General features: G+C 36.5%; 1 protein-coding gene across 1 annotated transcript in view; it reads left to right on the forward strand.

Moving 5' to 3' along the window:
- SWEETIE (HEAT repeat-containing protein) overlaps positions 1-17,374 on the forward strand; it is a 159,011-nt gene that overhangs the window by 106,705 nt on the left and 34,932 nt on the right. Inside the window, exons 26-34 of the mRNA XM_010266889.3 lie at positions 2,168-2,317; positions 2,430-2,479; positions 2,652-2,751; positions 2,841-2,897; positions 10,636-10,703; positions 11,932-12,025; positions 12,174-12,391; positions 13,049-13,193; positions 13,301-13,369. Coding sequence (XP_010265191.1) covers positions 2,168-2,317; positions 2,430-2,479; positions 2,652-2,751; positions 2,841-2,897; positions 10,636-10,703; positions 11,932-12,025; positions 12,174-12,391; positions 13,049-13,193; positions 13,301-13,369 — 951 coding nt within the window. The remainder of the gene's footprint in view (positions 1-2,167; positions 2,318-2,429; positions 2,480-2,651; positions 2,752-2,840; positions 2,898-10,635; positions 10,704-11,931; positions 12,026-12,173; positions 12,392-13,048; positions 13,194-13,300; positions 13,370-17,374) is intronic.

Raw genomic sequence — 17,374 nt, forward strand, 5'->3', positions numbered from 1 at the left:
GAAACTTGAAGCCTACACAGATGTTGATTGGGCTGGAAACATTGATGACAGAAGATCTACCTCTAGGTACTGTAGCTTGGTGGCAAGTAATATTGTCTCTTGGAGAAGCAAGAAACAATCAGTTGTTGCCCGATCTTCAGCCGAAGCTGAATACAGAGCCATGGCTCATGGAGTTTTTGAACTACTGTGGCTTAAATCCTTAATGGAGGAACTGAGTATTGAGCATGATAAGCCAATGATGTTATACTGCGATAATCAAACTGCCATCAACATTGCTCACAATCCAGTGCAACATGACAGAACGAAACATATTGAAGTTGAAAGGCACTTCATTCGAGAAAGAGTGGCTTCTAGAGAGGTGTGTCTACCTTTCATCACTTCTGAAGGACAATTAGCTGATTTCCTCACCAAGGGCATTCCCAAGGCTAAACTTCAGCATGATACTGGCAAGCTTGGCATGATTGACATCTATGCTCAGCTTGAGGGGGAGTATAGAGAAGATGGGCTGAATGGCCCATAGGGTGTTTATCCTTTTTTATCTTGTATGTTCTTTGTTGTAATGGGCCTTAATCTGAGCTTTATTCTTTCTTATGTTATGTTTTTATAATTTTCTGCCCAACTAGGGGCCTCTCTTTAAATTACTAAAGTTTAACTTAATGAAATGGAACTAGGGGTGTAAGAGAGAAGGTTATGTTCAAAAATCTCTCTCTGAACCTTAGTTGCCGCCACCTTCTTCTTCTTCTCTCTTCTTGAAACCTGATTTCTGCTACTTCCTTTTGATTTTCTGCAACTTTTTAAACAGTCATTTCTTTTCAAAAGGCTGTTTTTCTTCTAATATATCCATGAAGTGATGTGCCAATAACACTTAAACCTGGGCCAACAAAGTTGCATCCTAAGATCAGTCAACTAATTTCAACAATTCAAATGATGGAGCAAGATTTAACTTCACCAGTGAGATTCTAATGGCTTTCTTTTATGGTTAATAGTGAAAAATGTTCATTAATGTACAAAGAATATGAAAGGGGTGAGATTACCCCAAAAAATACAAAATCACTGATGAGCCCAATACAAATGTTTCCCATCAACCCCTTGCATAGCTAGAAAATCTGCTCTCCCATTTGCCTCCCCTGGAGCCCAATGAAACATCACTAATATTCCCCTCAAAAGCCATAAGATTTTCTTAAACCCTTCCCGGTGAACCCATGCTGCCTTCTTTACATCCTTTAGCAACTAATCACCACTTGAGAATCTCTTTTACAATCAGCCTTTCCAGGTTTATCTCTTTTGCTATTTGAGCCCCACACAAGACAGCAAGCAATTCGTCTCTAAAGGAATCCCCTAAACCAATAGGGCCCGAATAAATGGTTAATATATTCCCTTCTCCATCTCTAAATACTCCCCCAATGCCTGAGGGGCCTGGATTGCTGAGACTCCTTCCATCAAAATTAAGTTTAATAAAGCTTTCTGAGGGAAGTGTCCACGGTTTGTTGATTTTCTCTTTTCTTGTAAATGAAGATGTCACTTCCCTCCAATTTCTTTTTAGATCATCAACGGTATAAGGTGAAAACAGTTCTAATGATTTGACTCAATGTATCACCCGTATTAGGATACAATCCATAAGAGCTTCCAAATGTCTTTCGTCTTCCTTGATGATTCTTGCATTTCTTTCTTCCCAAACAGTCCACAGTACAGAAGCCCTAGTGCACCTCCATAAAACTTTTCCTCACTTCCTTGGCCATCTGAATGTTGCACCTGCAAACAAGGTCTCCAAACTTGTAGGTGTAGTCAATCTGCAACCAAAAAGAGAGAAACACCAATTCCAAACAAGAGGTAACAAAGGGACAGATGATAAAAAGGTGTTCAACAGTTTCACCATGTGTCTTATAGAATATGCACCAGTTTGGGGACAAACACACATTTTTCCTTCTTTTTTGTAAGATATCCAGATTATGATAAAATATCCTTGCATTGCATTCCAACTGTAGTTGCCAAATGATAAGGCATGGGGTGACTCCATGTAACCTGCAAATTGAGAACCATTATCATAACATGATATAGTCAGCATTGCATACTGACATAGATTGATGGGTTGATTCATTACTTTCTTTATTTGTATCGTAAACCTTTATTTTTTCATTACTTTCTTCTGTGAATATTGTTTTTGTAGGCAACACTGTTGCTTGGTATGGAAATTCTTTTGTCTGAGGAGAATGGATGGGTTGATCTTCATCAGGGGATCGGCCGCCTTATAAATGCTATTGTTGCTGTTCTTGGTCCTGAGCTTGCTCCTGGGAGTATTTTCTTTTCACGTTGCAAGGTTTTTCAATATGTTAATGAACAATTCTTCAGTTGCTGACAACTTTCTGATTGGTTTTTTAGTTTGTGATTCATGCATATAGTCTTCATGCTGATAATGTATGTCCATGCAGTCTGTTGTTGCAGAGATAAGCTCTGGGCAAGAAACATCAACACTTCTTGAGTATGTTACCTAGTTATTCCTTTAAATACTGTTTTATTTTCTTTATCATTTTCTTTGTTTTCACCTTAAACTTTCATATGCAATTGTGAAGAATTATATGGTGAATATTTGATAAGGTGGTTAACTTTTGTGTTGGGTATTCCAATGGGAATAATTACCATTAACTCTCCAGGAGTGTGCGATTCATGCAACAACTTGTTCTTTTCGCCCCACAAGCTGTGTCTGTGCACTCCCATGTGCAAACCCTACTCCCAACACTGTCCTCCAGACAGGTTCTGTTTACCATCTTGAATTGAATTTCTTTGGTAGTTATCTTAAAATTTATCATCTTTAAAAATATATATATGTTTTTATGTTACAGCCAACTCTTAGACATCTAGCTGTTTCCACACTTCGACATCTTATTGAAAAGGATCCGGTGAGGAACTAACCATTTTTCTAATCTGCACCCTTTTATTTTATCTTTTCCATTTCCTGTTCTTGTAACCTATGATACTATGATACCTGTACAAAAGTACCATATTGTGTCAGACATAGTGTAAATCCTGTATCCAATGCTTTGTCCAGCCATGCTTTTGCTGTATCTCAGTAACTGATTGTGGCATCATATTAAATACCCAATGCTTGAATCCTTTTATGCTGTTGAAAGTGACTGCAATGCTATAAGGTGTAAGTTAAAGGGTATCTATTATAATGAACTATTTAGACAAAGTCTCTTTGCTAAAGCACCCAATGAAGGGTATCTGCATAACATCAGCATTGTCATGTTTGTTTTTTTCTAGTATTGCTGATCAAAAAAAAATGTTTCTTTCTAATATTAATCTTTTCTGATCTGAGAAAGGTAAGTACTTTACTCTTTGCAACTCTTGATTTTGTTTTACATTCTCTTTTCTTTTTCCATCTCATAATAATGTATTAGAGCAGGTTGATAAACATATTATAGTCCCTGCCTAATTTGCATAAATATTGGCCTTAACCCTGAGATGGCCATGATAAACATATAATAATCCAAGTAACTGCTGCTAAGCGAGGCAACCTAGGTTGATATTTACTAACCACACTGACAACACAAGAAATGTCAGGTCAAGTGATACATAGCTGTAGTCTACCAACTTGTCTCTGGGGCATTCCCTTTGTCCAATGCTATATCATCATTATTCCTACATTTCTTGTGGTTGGGATTTATAGGAGTGTCAATTGGTGTGTACTGTGTGGCTACAAGTTTCCCTGTATCATTATACAGGTCCAGAATATATTTTCATCCAGAAATTTATATACCCTCTCTATACATTGTTATTTAATTCCCAAATCCCAAGACATATCTGATCTCTCCTAAATCGTTGAATTCTAACTCAAAAAATTTTTGTGATGTTTCCTGTAACAGATATATAACCAACATAGACAATCAGAATGGTCACCAAACTACCATGTCACTTTGTAGAATATTATTATCATGTGACTATTATAAATCCAACCCTCTGAATAGTTTCTCTAAATCTATAAACCTGGCTCTAGATAGCTGTTTCTAGCCATAAATCAACTTCTTTGATTTACAATTATGCCCCTAAATTCCAAGAATAGATACACTAGGTGGTACATGTAAACTTCTAGAAGGTCTCCAATTAAGGAAGGGTGTTGACATCTATCTGACATAGAGGCCAAAAATTGGGCAGCAAGGGATATGAGAAATCAAATGGACTTCATCTTGGCCTCAGTAGTAAAGGTTTCTTGATAATCAATTTTACAAGTCTAAGTATACCCATTTGCAAAATGGGCCTCATATCTTTTAATGGAACCACCGGCATTGTATTTCACAGTATAAACCTAGTTACCACCAATAGGTTCTTTACCCAAAAGAAGTTTAACTAAGGTGGTGTTCGGTAGCACTGACTCGACCTCTGAACACCAAAATTTTTGTTTTTCGATGCTTTGGGATCGTTCGGTAGCACCTCCGAACTCACCCTCTAAAATCTGAAAACTCCTCAAAATGATTCAATGGATCTGCTACCTCCGAACACGCTCAGAGGTAGCCGACGATATTTTTTTCCCAAAAATACACATTTATAATTTTTGAAAAACCTATTTTACTCTGTATTAGTCTTCTTCCCTCTTCCCTTTCTCCTCTGTTCCTCCCTCCACCTCTGCTGAATCAACAAACCAGAAAAGGACCATGAAAACACAAGATCTCAAGAACCCAAAACGACAAGATTTCATTGACCACCTTCTCAATTTCATTCAAAGAGAAGTGAAAACATTAAACCAACCATAACCCAGATGTAGAAATCACCCTGAAACTCTGAATTTTCAATAACTAGAGCTGTAAGGCCCAGGAAGCCCAAGACCAGGAATGAGTGAGAAGAGGGAAGCGGAGGTCATCGTCCAGAATCCAGAGAACTATGAAGACCCCAAACAGTACAGCGGCATTCAGGAGAAGAAATCATTAACAGAGGAAGCCGTGTTTGGGAAGGAGAAGAGACTTGAGAGGAGTGGAAAGTGGAATTATTTACCTTCAAAAACTCCTCCGAATAAAAGGAGAGGCTGGTTACTATTTGTTTTATTTTATTATTTAATTTTTATTAATATTTTTATTGCTTTCATAACTTCTTATTATTTTATTGTTTAATATTATTTATTAATCTTTTTTATTATTTATATAATATTAATCATTTAATATTATTTATTTTTTATTTTATTTATTTTATATTTAACTTTTTATTATTTTATAGTATTTTATATAATATTTTAATCATTTTCATTTATTGTTATTTAAATAACAACTTGAGGGATAAATTTGTAAAACAAACATTTTTCAGACAGCATGACATTCAGAATCTCAGATTACCTGACAACTCCACTATATTCAGATGTTTGCAAAAGCAAAAGTGTCAATTCTCCACTGAATGCTTTTAGAGATTTTCCAGAGGTTTTTTTGTGCTTTTCAGACTTCAGATTTACTGAATGCCACCTAACTCACAAGTTTGATTCTTTTCAGGAGCATCCATCTCCCAGCCCATGACATCTTGAATACTTAACAACTTTGACATTTTAAGACATAGCAATAGAAGACAAAGTGGAAAGAAAGGCACCATAGGATGGAGATAAGTTATCATAAGAAACATTAATTAAAATTGGATAGGATATGTTGGTAGAAGGCCGGGTGCATTGCCTTTATCCTTCACTAAGAGTAATGGGTAAGTCAAGATCAATTGAAGTAGCAAGTAATGGGTCAAAATCAAGAGGAAAAGAGGATAATGGATACCTGAGCCTGAGGAACTAAATTGTAGTTGATGTTTAGTCTCTAGAATCTTCTTACTCCTAGTGTACACCTGTAGATCTTTTCCTCGCATATCAGAGGAAACACTAAGAGGCAGTTGAACAATAGTGGAGTTAACAAAGGCAGAAGACTCAAGCACAAGCACAAGTATAAGAAAATATTAATTGGAGAGAAAAAAGGACTCCTAAGTTCTTTTACTTTTACACTCCCCTTGTCCAATGCTCTTCCCTACGAGGCTAATATACTCGAGTTATATTCCTTGCCTATGAATAAGTGCCTGATTGGAGGGCACTACACAGACAGCCTTTAAGCTATGTTTGGTGAAAAATCCGGAGAACCTAAGTCGGCTTTCAGTCAGTCATTTTTTGGGCTGTCTGCTTCAGCCTCTTTAGATAACTTTTCCAGAGAACCTCAAAGCAACTGGACCAGCCTAGCTGAATGTTCAGTTTAGCTCTCCCAAATAGGCCCTATCTTGTACTCAGCCTGTCCTAGATGTGTTTGGCAGTTGACAACAGCATTTTATTCGTAGCAATCTATAGCTGCACAGAACTAACCAGTCATTACTATTGGATTTTCTTATTATCATCTCAAATAAACTGGATCATCAAATTGGAAGGTGCATGCTTGAGACCACTCCATTTGATTTACTTCCTCCTAGTAAGACACCACATCTTCCTAGTAATCTAATGGCAATGCCATTAGATTTACTTTCTCCCTAGTAAGATACCCCATCTTCACCACCCTCCCACATAAAATTTTGTTGATTGAGACCACTCCAGAAAATTATTCCCGTTCAGTTCAACATTCATGATTTAAACATTGGGACTTTCACCAGCCCCATATAATTTCTAGATCCACTCTTCTGATCATTAGATGCCAATGGCATTAGTCTCCTCCTATTGTTCAAATATTCTAGGCAAGAATGATTTCTCCAAGGCAAGTGCATACTTCCCGAGATAACTGTCCCTTCATCTACAGCCTTTTAAACCAGTGACAGCACTCTAGATCTGGTCATAAAAGGATTATAGGTTGCAGGAATACCAAGTCAACTTCTTACACAACCCAAGAAGTGGTCGTACATCAGCTGATGTTAAATATGGCCTGGAGAAATTAGTCCAAGACTTTGATTGCTACACTCTCTACAAGTTGTAGTCACAGATCACTAGCAAACACACCATCAGAAAACGATGAAACTGTAACTTTGATTTTGTTAGAGATTTTCATAGAAAATTATGAGACAGTAGATGGTATTCTTCTAAAGAACCATAGCTTAGAACTAGTTAATCTTCCAAAAGACATGGAATTCATAGGGTGCAAGTGTATCTTTACAGTCAAATATAACTGTTTAATGTTGATGGTACTGAGAGGTACAAAGCTAGGCTAATAGCTAAAGGATTTACTAACAGTTAATTTTTCCTCTTGTTGTATAGACAAATTGTATTTATATGCTCCTTTCTCTTGTAACAACTTATTTCTGCAAGTTGTATTAGCTATATGTCAAGAAGGTTTCCTTAAAGGACATCTTTAGATGGATGTTTCTGGTGAATGCCATTTGGATAGGGCCAATACCACATAAGATAAGGGCATTTGTTGGGGTTTTTCCAATTAGAATAAATACTAGCTTGCAAAATAAAAAACAATTTTGGTCTCTATCACCACACTTATGCCTCCTTTGCAGGTAAACATGAAAACTCATTCCATTTGCTAATATCATGTCATTTTCTGTATTCTATTTGGAATTTTCTTTTTCTTTCTCTAGTGCAAATGGTCTACTCTCGTGGATTTGAGGTTGCTCCTTAATTCTCATTTCTCCTCTTCCAAGAAGAGAGGGTTTTAGGGTTTAGGGTTTTAGGATTTGGAGTTTAGGGTTTAGGGTTTGGGTATGGAGTTTTAGAGTTTAGGGTTTGGAGTTTTTAATGTTTAGGGTTTGGGGTTTGAGGTTTTAGGGTATAGGGTTTATAGTTCAGGATTTGGGGTTAAGGTTTAGTGGTTTAGGGTTTGGGATTTATAGTTTAGGGCTTTGGATTTGGGGTTTAGGGTTTAGGTTTTGGTGTTTGGGCATAGGTTTAATGGTTTAGGGTTTAGTGGAGAACTATTGATGAAGTCATAGATAATGTATTAGTGTGTGAGGCAAGAGAGAGATGTTAGGCTCTTCAACAGTAACAGGGTGGATTATTTATTTATTTATTTATTTATTTATTTTTTGGAAGGTAACGGGGATTATTGATGTAGCCCATCGTGTTCACTAGGTGAAGACTGGAGCTTTTCTTACCTTGTACATCATATGACATCATGAAAATGTGGAAACAGGGGTTGACTCCTCATCTACTAGTGTAGTTTCAGCTACCATTTATTGAAGGGAAAAATCTCTGAACTTCAGAAATCTTGTAATTGAAGGAGATTCAGCAGTTATAGCTGGGTTGTCAGTCGGACATTAGGTCTTTTGGAAATACAGATATGTTGTTAGGAAAATAAAGGAGATGTTAGGTGAACTGGGAGCAAATGTTAAGTGGGTTCCTCGTTTTTCCACAGTTTGTTAATCAAGAGGATGTGAGGGACATATTTTTACATATGTATTATCGACATTTTATACTGCCAGCATACTTTCTTATAAGTAATATAATTTGAGTTACTAAAAAAAATATGGTTTCTAGTTTCTACATTTGAGATTAAAGATCTTGATTGTCTGAAATGTTCTTTAGACATTTAGGTGGCAGCATCTAAAAAAGGGATTTTTTTCTCAATGGAGATATGTTTTTAGTCTTTATTTCTCAATGGAAATATGTCTTGCTGATGAAGTGAACTACTTGAAAATAAGGATAATATCAATTATTGGTTTGAAGGTTGTTATATTTATGTTTGACTTTTTTTTTATGAGTGATGAAAATTTTATTAAGAGAAATAACGGTGTTACAGTGACAACATTCAAACAGAGGCATGAGATGCAGCCCCCATTACAGAATCAGAATACATTTGAGCCACAAACAATTCAGACTAATGCACCCCCTGTTTTGCAAAAAAGTCAGCTAACTCATTTGCTGACCTCCTTTCCCATTGAACAATAATTGTCATATCTCTAATTAGCCATTTAAATCTTTTCATAGAATCTCTATATTTCCAAACCACTGTTTCCGGTTCCTTCAGCCACCTTAGTACCAGCTTAGAGTCACCCTCAACTACCAATCTGTCAAATTTTAAGTCTCTAGCAATTTGTACTCCTTATAAGACTGCTTTGAATGTAGCATACACTGAATCGCCTTCTCCAACAGGGCCTGAGGAAACAGCAAGAATGTGCCCATCAGAATTTCTAAAGACTCCTACAATGCCAGTTGGCCCTGGGTTTCTACGACAACTGCTATCAAAATTTAGTTTAATAAAACCTTCTATCGAGGTAGTCCAGACTGCAATTGGTTTACCCTTCCTAACAGAACTTCTTGCTACAGCTTCCCAATTTCTCCATAGAACTCTAAGAAAAGATCTAACGATTTGGTCCAATGTATGGCCCTACTTACAACACATTCTTTACCAATGAAAATTCTGTTGTTCCTTTCCTCCCATACTGTCCAAATCAATGCAGCCTGAGCACATCTCCACATAACTTTACCTCTTTTCTTCAGCCAGCTAAAGGTCGTAGGGTCAAAGAAACTACCAATCCGTGGGGGCACAGTCCACCTGTTACCCAAAAAACCCAAAGTCTTTTCCCAGATACCTACAATAAAGGGGCAGGAGATTAGAATGCAGTAACAACTTTCTCCATTTGCTTTGCAAAAGGTACACCAATATGGGGAGAAACACATATTAGGTTTTTTTTTCTGCAGGGCATCCAAAGTGTTGATTTTTCCATGAAGAACTTCCCAACACAAGGCCCCTACCTTGGGAGGAATGGTATGGACCAAATTTCTTTCACAGGACAAGGCTGAGGGGTAGGGAATGAACACAAGAGAAAAAAGAGGCACAGGAGAAAACTTCCTTAGGATTGTGTGGGGAACCAATACATACATTAGTGACTAGTTCCTCTTCTGAAAGCCGCTGGGAGTATCCTGGCTTACTTAAGAGATGCTTTATTAAGAGGAACCTCTGAACCTCATTTGTAACAGGTGATCCACTGGAAGAATTCATGCAGATTGGGCATATTCTATGAATAACAGGAAATCCATTTCAAATTATTGTACTTTTCTGGGTGGTAACCTAGTGTAGTGTTTTAGAGAAGCAAAAAATAATTTATCATTGCTAGATCTACTGATGAAGTAAAATATAGGACCTTAAACAATGAAATGTCCTTGTTGCTTTATTTGAAGATTCTTTTGCTAACTTTGGCATTACATTAAAGTCCTATTAAAACATTTTGTGATAATCAAGCAGCAATCAATGTTTCTCATAATCTAAAGCCTGATAGAACTAAAGTAATTGGGCACTTGGAGTCTTAGGCTCTCATGAGACCTCCTCCTACTCCTTCAAATGGGATGTACATATTAAGGGCTTGGGCAGAGTTAATGAAGTTTCCAACTCTACATTTCACCATATCCACCCTCCTCACCAAATAGTGTATATATGGGATGAATTCATTATCTAATTTCATTATCCCATTCAACATGTTCACTCCATAAATATAGGGGTGGCCCTATAATTAAACTAAATTGTATCACCTATCTTTGTATATGTTTTTTGTGGGTCCCTGTCTTTATATGTGTTATAATTCTCTTTTTGGTTTTTCTCTCCTTTTTTATATCTTTTTATTGATTTAGCCAGAGCATAAGTTGGAGTTAAAGCTTTTCTAACATACTTTTACTCGCATATTCAATTAATTGTCTGTTATCATTTATGTTTGAAACTGAAATTTTTAATCTTTGTCTGACCTAAACACTGGCATTACTCTTTTCAGGATGCAATTGTTGATGAGAAAATAGAAGAGAACTTGTTCCATATGCTTGATGAGGAAACTGATCCTGAGTATATCACAAACTCATCATTATTCTTTTTGCATTTCTTTGTTTTGGATGGAGTTATATCTTGATGAATTATTTTCTGATCTATATACTATATGCCATAGTTGTCTTTTGGTGTATGAAGTATTTCATTATTAATTTAGTTGTCTTCTAGTTCCCATTTGTATCTTGTTCTGCAGTGCTAACAGTATTTCTTTTAGTCATCAATTAGTTATTATTAATGAAAAAATGAAAAATCTATTCTAGGGTGCTATATTCCTTTTGTTAAATTTTATTAAAATTTCAATGCAACAAGTTCTTTATTTTATTTTATTTTATTTTTTGATAAGCAATAGAATAGGTTTAAATGTTTAATGTGTTCTTTATGATTATTAGAGTGATCCTTTGGTGAAAACACTAAAAATCTTTGAGGATATCTCTGCTGTCGATTTGGTGAGAAACTGGAAGGAAGTGGCTGATTCTGCCCCTTTCAAGGCTGCCATGAGGTCATCATGGTCTCCACCAATCAATTGATTCATTAAGCTAAACTTTGATGGAAGTAGTGAAGGAAATCCAGGCCCTTCAGGCATTGGAGGAGTTTTGAGGGCTGAAATTCTAATTGTCATTGGAAGAAGTTCAAAAGGCCAAGGGAATATTCACAAACTGATAATTGAAAGGGACTCAAAGCTGGTTATAAGCTGGCTGCAAAAGGAGGCTGCTGGTTGGTGGGATTACATTAATGAAAAAAGAAAGTTTAAGTGGTTGTCACAAGGAATCGAAGTCAATCTGCATTGGGTGAAAAGAGATGCTAATTTCTTTTCTGATGTGCTGGCTAAGGGTGGGAAGGAATCAACTATTTTGGGTTATGTTGTAAACATGTCATACTGTTTTGGGAGGGTTAAGAGAGTTTACCTCTCCCTTTTCTTTGTATTTCTTTAATTTTATTTAATGAATCCTTTTCAGTTATTGATCAAAAAAATGTGTTCTTTATGACAGACCGAGACATGGTACCATGTCTGTCATAGTGTCATGTATACACAATTAACCATGAGTTTGTCACTTGTAGATTATTTTCTTGGTCATAGTTCATTAGAATGAAATTTATAGGTTGGACCACATAATAGCATGATTTTCATGATATTGATCATGGAATTTTAGGCTTATTTCTCTATTGAATTGTTTCATTCATTTTATGATGTTTATTTCCTTTAGCCATTTGCAATGTCATTGATTAAATTCTATAATTCTTCTAGGATTGTGAATTTGGTATGTGCTACTATTACTCGATTGCTTTACACATCCTGCCCCTCATGTCCATCACGTTGGATATCAATATGCCGTAACATTGTAAGCCTCCTAATTTTTGAATTAAGATGTATTATTTTCCTATTGACATATTAGGCTTGGCTTTGGCCTAACTTGACATGACATTGAACTTATTTGCAATGCCAGGCTCATCTGTGCTTATTAACATGTTTCTTGAAATTTGTATTAGGTTCTTGCAATGTCAGCAGGACAAAATGGTCCTAGGAAATTGGAACATGATACTCTAAATGGTCCAGATGGTGATGCAAGTTTATATTACGTAGATGATGAAGAAAACATGGTTCATAGCTCTACTGACAGGCAGATACAAGGTTCCACCAGTGATTCTTCCCATGTTCCTAAAAGAGAGAAGCATCTCAGATATCGGACTAGAGTCTTTGCTGCAGAGTATGTGCTTTTGTTTCCACAGTTGACTTCGTAAACTGTTTACTGTGATGCTTGTTCTCTAATTTCCTTCACCATATGGTACTTTATATAGGAATTGGAGTATTGCTGTAATAGACAAAAGGAAAAGAAGAGAAAAAGAGAATTATGAGAGAGATTAATTAATTCAATTGGAACATGTCATTTTATGAAAGAAATAAAGAGTGTAGCATGTCCATCTTAATATTATATACTCAAAATATAAAAGTACAACAATATTATAAAAATTTTGTGTAAGTTGCATATACATCACTTGCGCTTGGGCAAGGCAAGCCCCAAAAAGCAAATTGAATTATCATATCATTGATATCACCTTATCTTATTGACATTTTGTCTTCTTTTGCTTATCATTGAGTGTACCTTAACCAAGTAATTAAATGATTTTTGGTATTCAGGCTTATTATTGATGTCTATCATGCTATATCAATTTTCCTTTTTTTTATTGTGGTCCTTGTCATTTTTATGACTTTTAAACTTCAAAATCATTTTTTCAGTTGAGCCAACTCAATGTTCTGATTTTGACTATAACTACTATGTTCTCTTTATTCTGATTGACTCTGTTTTCATCTTTATGCACAACCTCTGTTAAATTTAACCAAAACACATTGTTTGAAAGCATAGGTGTTTAAGCCACTTACCTGGAGCTGTTGGAAGGGAACCTGCTCATTTTGACTTATCTTTGGCAAGAAGACAGTCTACTATTGAACAATCTTCTGGTGATTGGCTAGTTTTGCACATACAAGAGCTAGTTGCACTTGCATATCAGGTCCTTAAAAACAAATAATTGTACATTAAACCCCATGGATACCTCTACACCAAAGTTCTTATCTCATTCATGGATATTGATAATCCTGTCAACTCTATATTTGATAGATAAGTACGATTCAGTTCGAAAACATGCAGCCAATTGGTGTGAGACTTCTTAGTACCATTATGGACAAGGTAATTTTGCACTCTGCAATATTCTGGGGAATTTTGTTTCTTTAAACAATTTATTCTGTTATTTTATTGTTAATTCACCTTTATAATGAAATACTTGGCTCATAAGTTTACCATTTCATAATATTATTCTTGTGAATTTAGGGTGTACATTGTATTTGTTTGTCTATGGATATAGAAACCAATGTTTGAAAACATGGAGGTATGAGGCAAGGTGCTAGGATCTTTAGACCATGAGGCCTATTGATTCTTAAGAAAAACATCAAACTAATATTAGGAAAAGTATAGAAACATGCATAAGCAGAGTGTATTTTTATGTCAGAGAAGCACATAAGTGAATAAAATGATTGCATTAACAATGAAGTTGAGAATATTAGGAGCTTTAGAGAGAGCTATCACATTCTTTAAATATGCTAAATCATAGATACAAGCTCATACACAGAGATGTTTGAACATGCATACATATAAAAGAAATGTTCTTTACACTTTCAGGTATGATTGTCAAGGTTGAGCCTTGAAGCATTTTTCTTCAGCCTTGCTCTGAGGGATGGATCAAGGCATAAACCTTATTCATTTTTAAAACACTGATAGAAACAAGAAATTATTGGTCGCAAATCGGAAAAAAAAAATGTTTGTGAAAATATAATAATTTTGAAAGGGGGAGACGGAAGGATTTGGAAAGCTTACTGTTTTCTTAGTAAAAGTTAAATAACAGTAGAAAGAAGTGAGAAGAGGCAAGAGAAAAGGAAGAAGAGAGGAGATGGGATGGCAGCGCCAGCACTTCTATTTATATTAGGGCAACATAAAAATATAGATACAATGACAGAAATGCCCCTACGGCATAGTACTTCTACTGTTAACACTCCCCCTCAAGTTGGGACATAGATATCAATCATGTCCAACTTGTCACACAAGTCATTGTGCCATAGGTATTGAAGGCCCTTTGTGAAGATGTCTGCAACCTGTTCTTCAGAGCTGACATAAGGAGTCATACTCCCCCACTTACAATTTTCTCCCTGATGGAATGTTTATCCACTTCAATGTGCCTGGTTCCATCATGTAGAACAGGATTGGCAGCAATATTGATGGTTGCATTGTTGTCACAGTACAATGACATAGGGCTGTTAATAACAAATCCCAACTCACTTAACAAATTTTTTATGCACAACATTTCAACAACGCCATGGGACATGGCTCTGTATTCTGCTTTTGCAGTAGATCTTGCAACCACACTTTGCTTCTTACTCCATGTGACAAGGTTTCCACCCACAAAAGTGCAATACCCACTAGTGGATTTCCTATCAATTACAGGCCTAGCCCAATCAGCATATGTATACACCCCCACCTTCAAATGTCCATGTTTCTGGAAGAGTAAACCAGCCCTTAGACACTTCTTGAGATACCTCAGAATCCTTTCTACAGCATCCATGTGGGCCTTAGGGGCATGCATGAACTGGCCAAGGACACCTATTGTGTGTGCAATGTCTAGTCTAGTTGTAGACAAATACAAAATCTTTCCCACAAGTCTCTAGAACTGATTCGCATCCTTTATTGTCTCTCTGTCAACATCGCTCAACTTGTGATTAGGTTCAATAGGAGAATCAGCTAGCTTCACTCCCAGTTTACCTGTGTCCTAAAGATCTAGCATGTATTCCCTTTGAAAAATGAAGTTACCCTTCTCCAAGCAAGCAACTTCAATTCCAAGAAAAAACTTCAAGGGGCCTAGATCTTTCACCTCAAACTGAGTAGCTAAAAATTTCTTCAGCTTCACAATTCACTTCTCCAATCTCTAGTGATAACTATCTCATCAACATACACAATTACGGCCACAATTTTTCCTTCTCCTCTCTTCACAAATAATGTATGATCTGACTGACACTGTTTAAAACCAATATGCTACACAACTAAGTGGAACTTACTGAACCAAGCCCTTGGTGATTGTTTCAATCCATATAGAGACTTCTTCAATTTGCACACTTTCTACTCACTGCCTTTAGTACAAAAGCCAGAATATTGGATCATATACAGTTATTCACTTCTTCCTCTATATCACCATTCAAAAACAGCATTCTTAATATCTAACTAATGAAGTTCCCAGTCAAAGTTGGTAGCCAAGGAAATGAGGAACCTAATGGAGTTCATCTTGGCCATCGGGGCAAAAGTCTTCAGCATAATCAACTCCATATACATGTGTGAACCCCTTTGCCACTAACTTAGCTTTATATCTTTCCACTGTGCCATCAGCTCTGCGTTTCACAGTAAATACCTACTTACACCCTATTAGTTCTTTTCCTTCAAGAAAGTCCACCAACTCCTATGTACCATTTTTATGTAGAGCATTTATTTCCTCTTTCATTGCATCTGTTCACTCAGGTACTAACAAGGCATCTACTACATTCTTAGGGATAAGGACATTGTCTATGGAGGAAAGAAAAGCATGGAAAGGTGAGATGCCCTCATAGGATACAAAATGGGAAATAGGGTATTTGGTGGAACAACATCTGACACCCTTTCTTTTAGCAATAGGAAGATCAAGGTCATCAGTAATGGAAGTGTTTACATCAATAGGTTCAGGCATAATGGGAATAATGGTACCCGGTAGGAAAGGATCTGCCTTTGGTGACTCCAATGATGTTAGTGCTATAGCTTCAGGTTGCTCTACTGCTTTTGAACTCAAGTGGTCCTTTCGGTGACGAAGAAATAGACAGAATGGAGGAGGATCAGGAAGAGAAGGAAGATGCACTCGCTTGTGTTTCTCCTCAATCCTACTCTCCTGAGGAGAAACAGGAAAGTAAGGCTCATTCTCAAAAAAAGACGCATCCACAGAGACAGTACTTTCAGGAAACAGGGTCATAAATCATAACAATGGTAACCCTTTTGAATAGAAGGGTAACCCAAGAAAACACACGGAATAGCATGACCAACTTCAAGAAGGTGACGGTTTTTCTTTCTACAACCCCATTCTTTTGGGGTTTTCTAGCACATGAACTGTGATGAAGGGATCCATGTGAGGTGAAGAACTCAGTGAGATGAGAATGGAAATACTCCTTTGCATTGTTAGACCGGAAGATTTGGATTTCAATTTGAAATTGGGTAAATATCATACATTGAAAATCTTTTGCAACTTTTGGAACCTCATCTAGAATGGTCATCAATAAGGGTAATAAAATATTTATAGCCAGTCTCGGAGGATAGAGTAACAGGGCCCCAAACATCATAATGAATAATACGAAAAGGAAATTCAACTTTATTACTCTTTGAAGGAAAATGATTTCTACAATGTTTGCTCAGTTGACAAGTTTGGCATTTCAATTCAGACACTGGCACTGACTTAAACAAGTCTGGAAACAAAATTCTCAATGACTCAAAAGATAAATGACCAAGATGCCATAGATAAACCTGACTCATACTAGACTAACTCAAAGACTATAGTTGCAAGACCCGACTCTGTAACTTCTGAACCAGTTTTATTCTCCAACACATAGAGACCATCGACGATACTTCCTCTACCAATCGCCACCCCTGAGATCTGATCCTGTATAATAACACAAGAGGATGGAAAGAAGGTTATTGAGTAGTTCAATGAATTTGCAATGCTACTAATGGAAAACAAGTTTATGGGAAGTTGAGGTACATGCAATACATTTGAAAAACTAAGGCCCAATGGGAGAGAAATAGTTCCATGACCAGTTATGGTGGAGAATGAGCCATCAGCAAGTCTCACCTTATCTCTCCCAGACAAAAGACAATAGGACTGAAATAAGTTGGACTTTTCCTTCATATGGTTCAATGCACCAAAGTCGATAATCCAGGGGGACTTTGAAGTAAGAGAGGAAGCATGGAAGGTTGTAGCAAAGTTACTGTTGGAAAACGTGGGGTTACTGGTGTAGATCTATATTTGGTAGTTGTGTAAAAATAGAATTGTATATATTCCTAGGATTGTGGAAGGATTGATTTAGAAAGTTTTTCTTTCTATTCTTGTACTTTCTATTTTCTTTTCTTTCTATT

The sequence above is a fragment of the Nelumbo nucifera genome, chromosome 4 (genome assembly GCF_055504915.1).
Source record: "Nelumbo nucifera cultivar China Antique chromosome 4, China Antique-T2T, whole genome shotgun sequence".
NCBI lineage: Eukaryota > Viridiplantae > Streptophyta > Magnoliopsida > Proteales > Nelumbonaceae > Nelumbo > Nelumbo nucifera.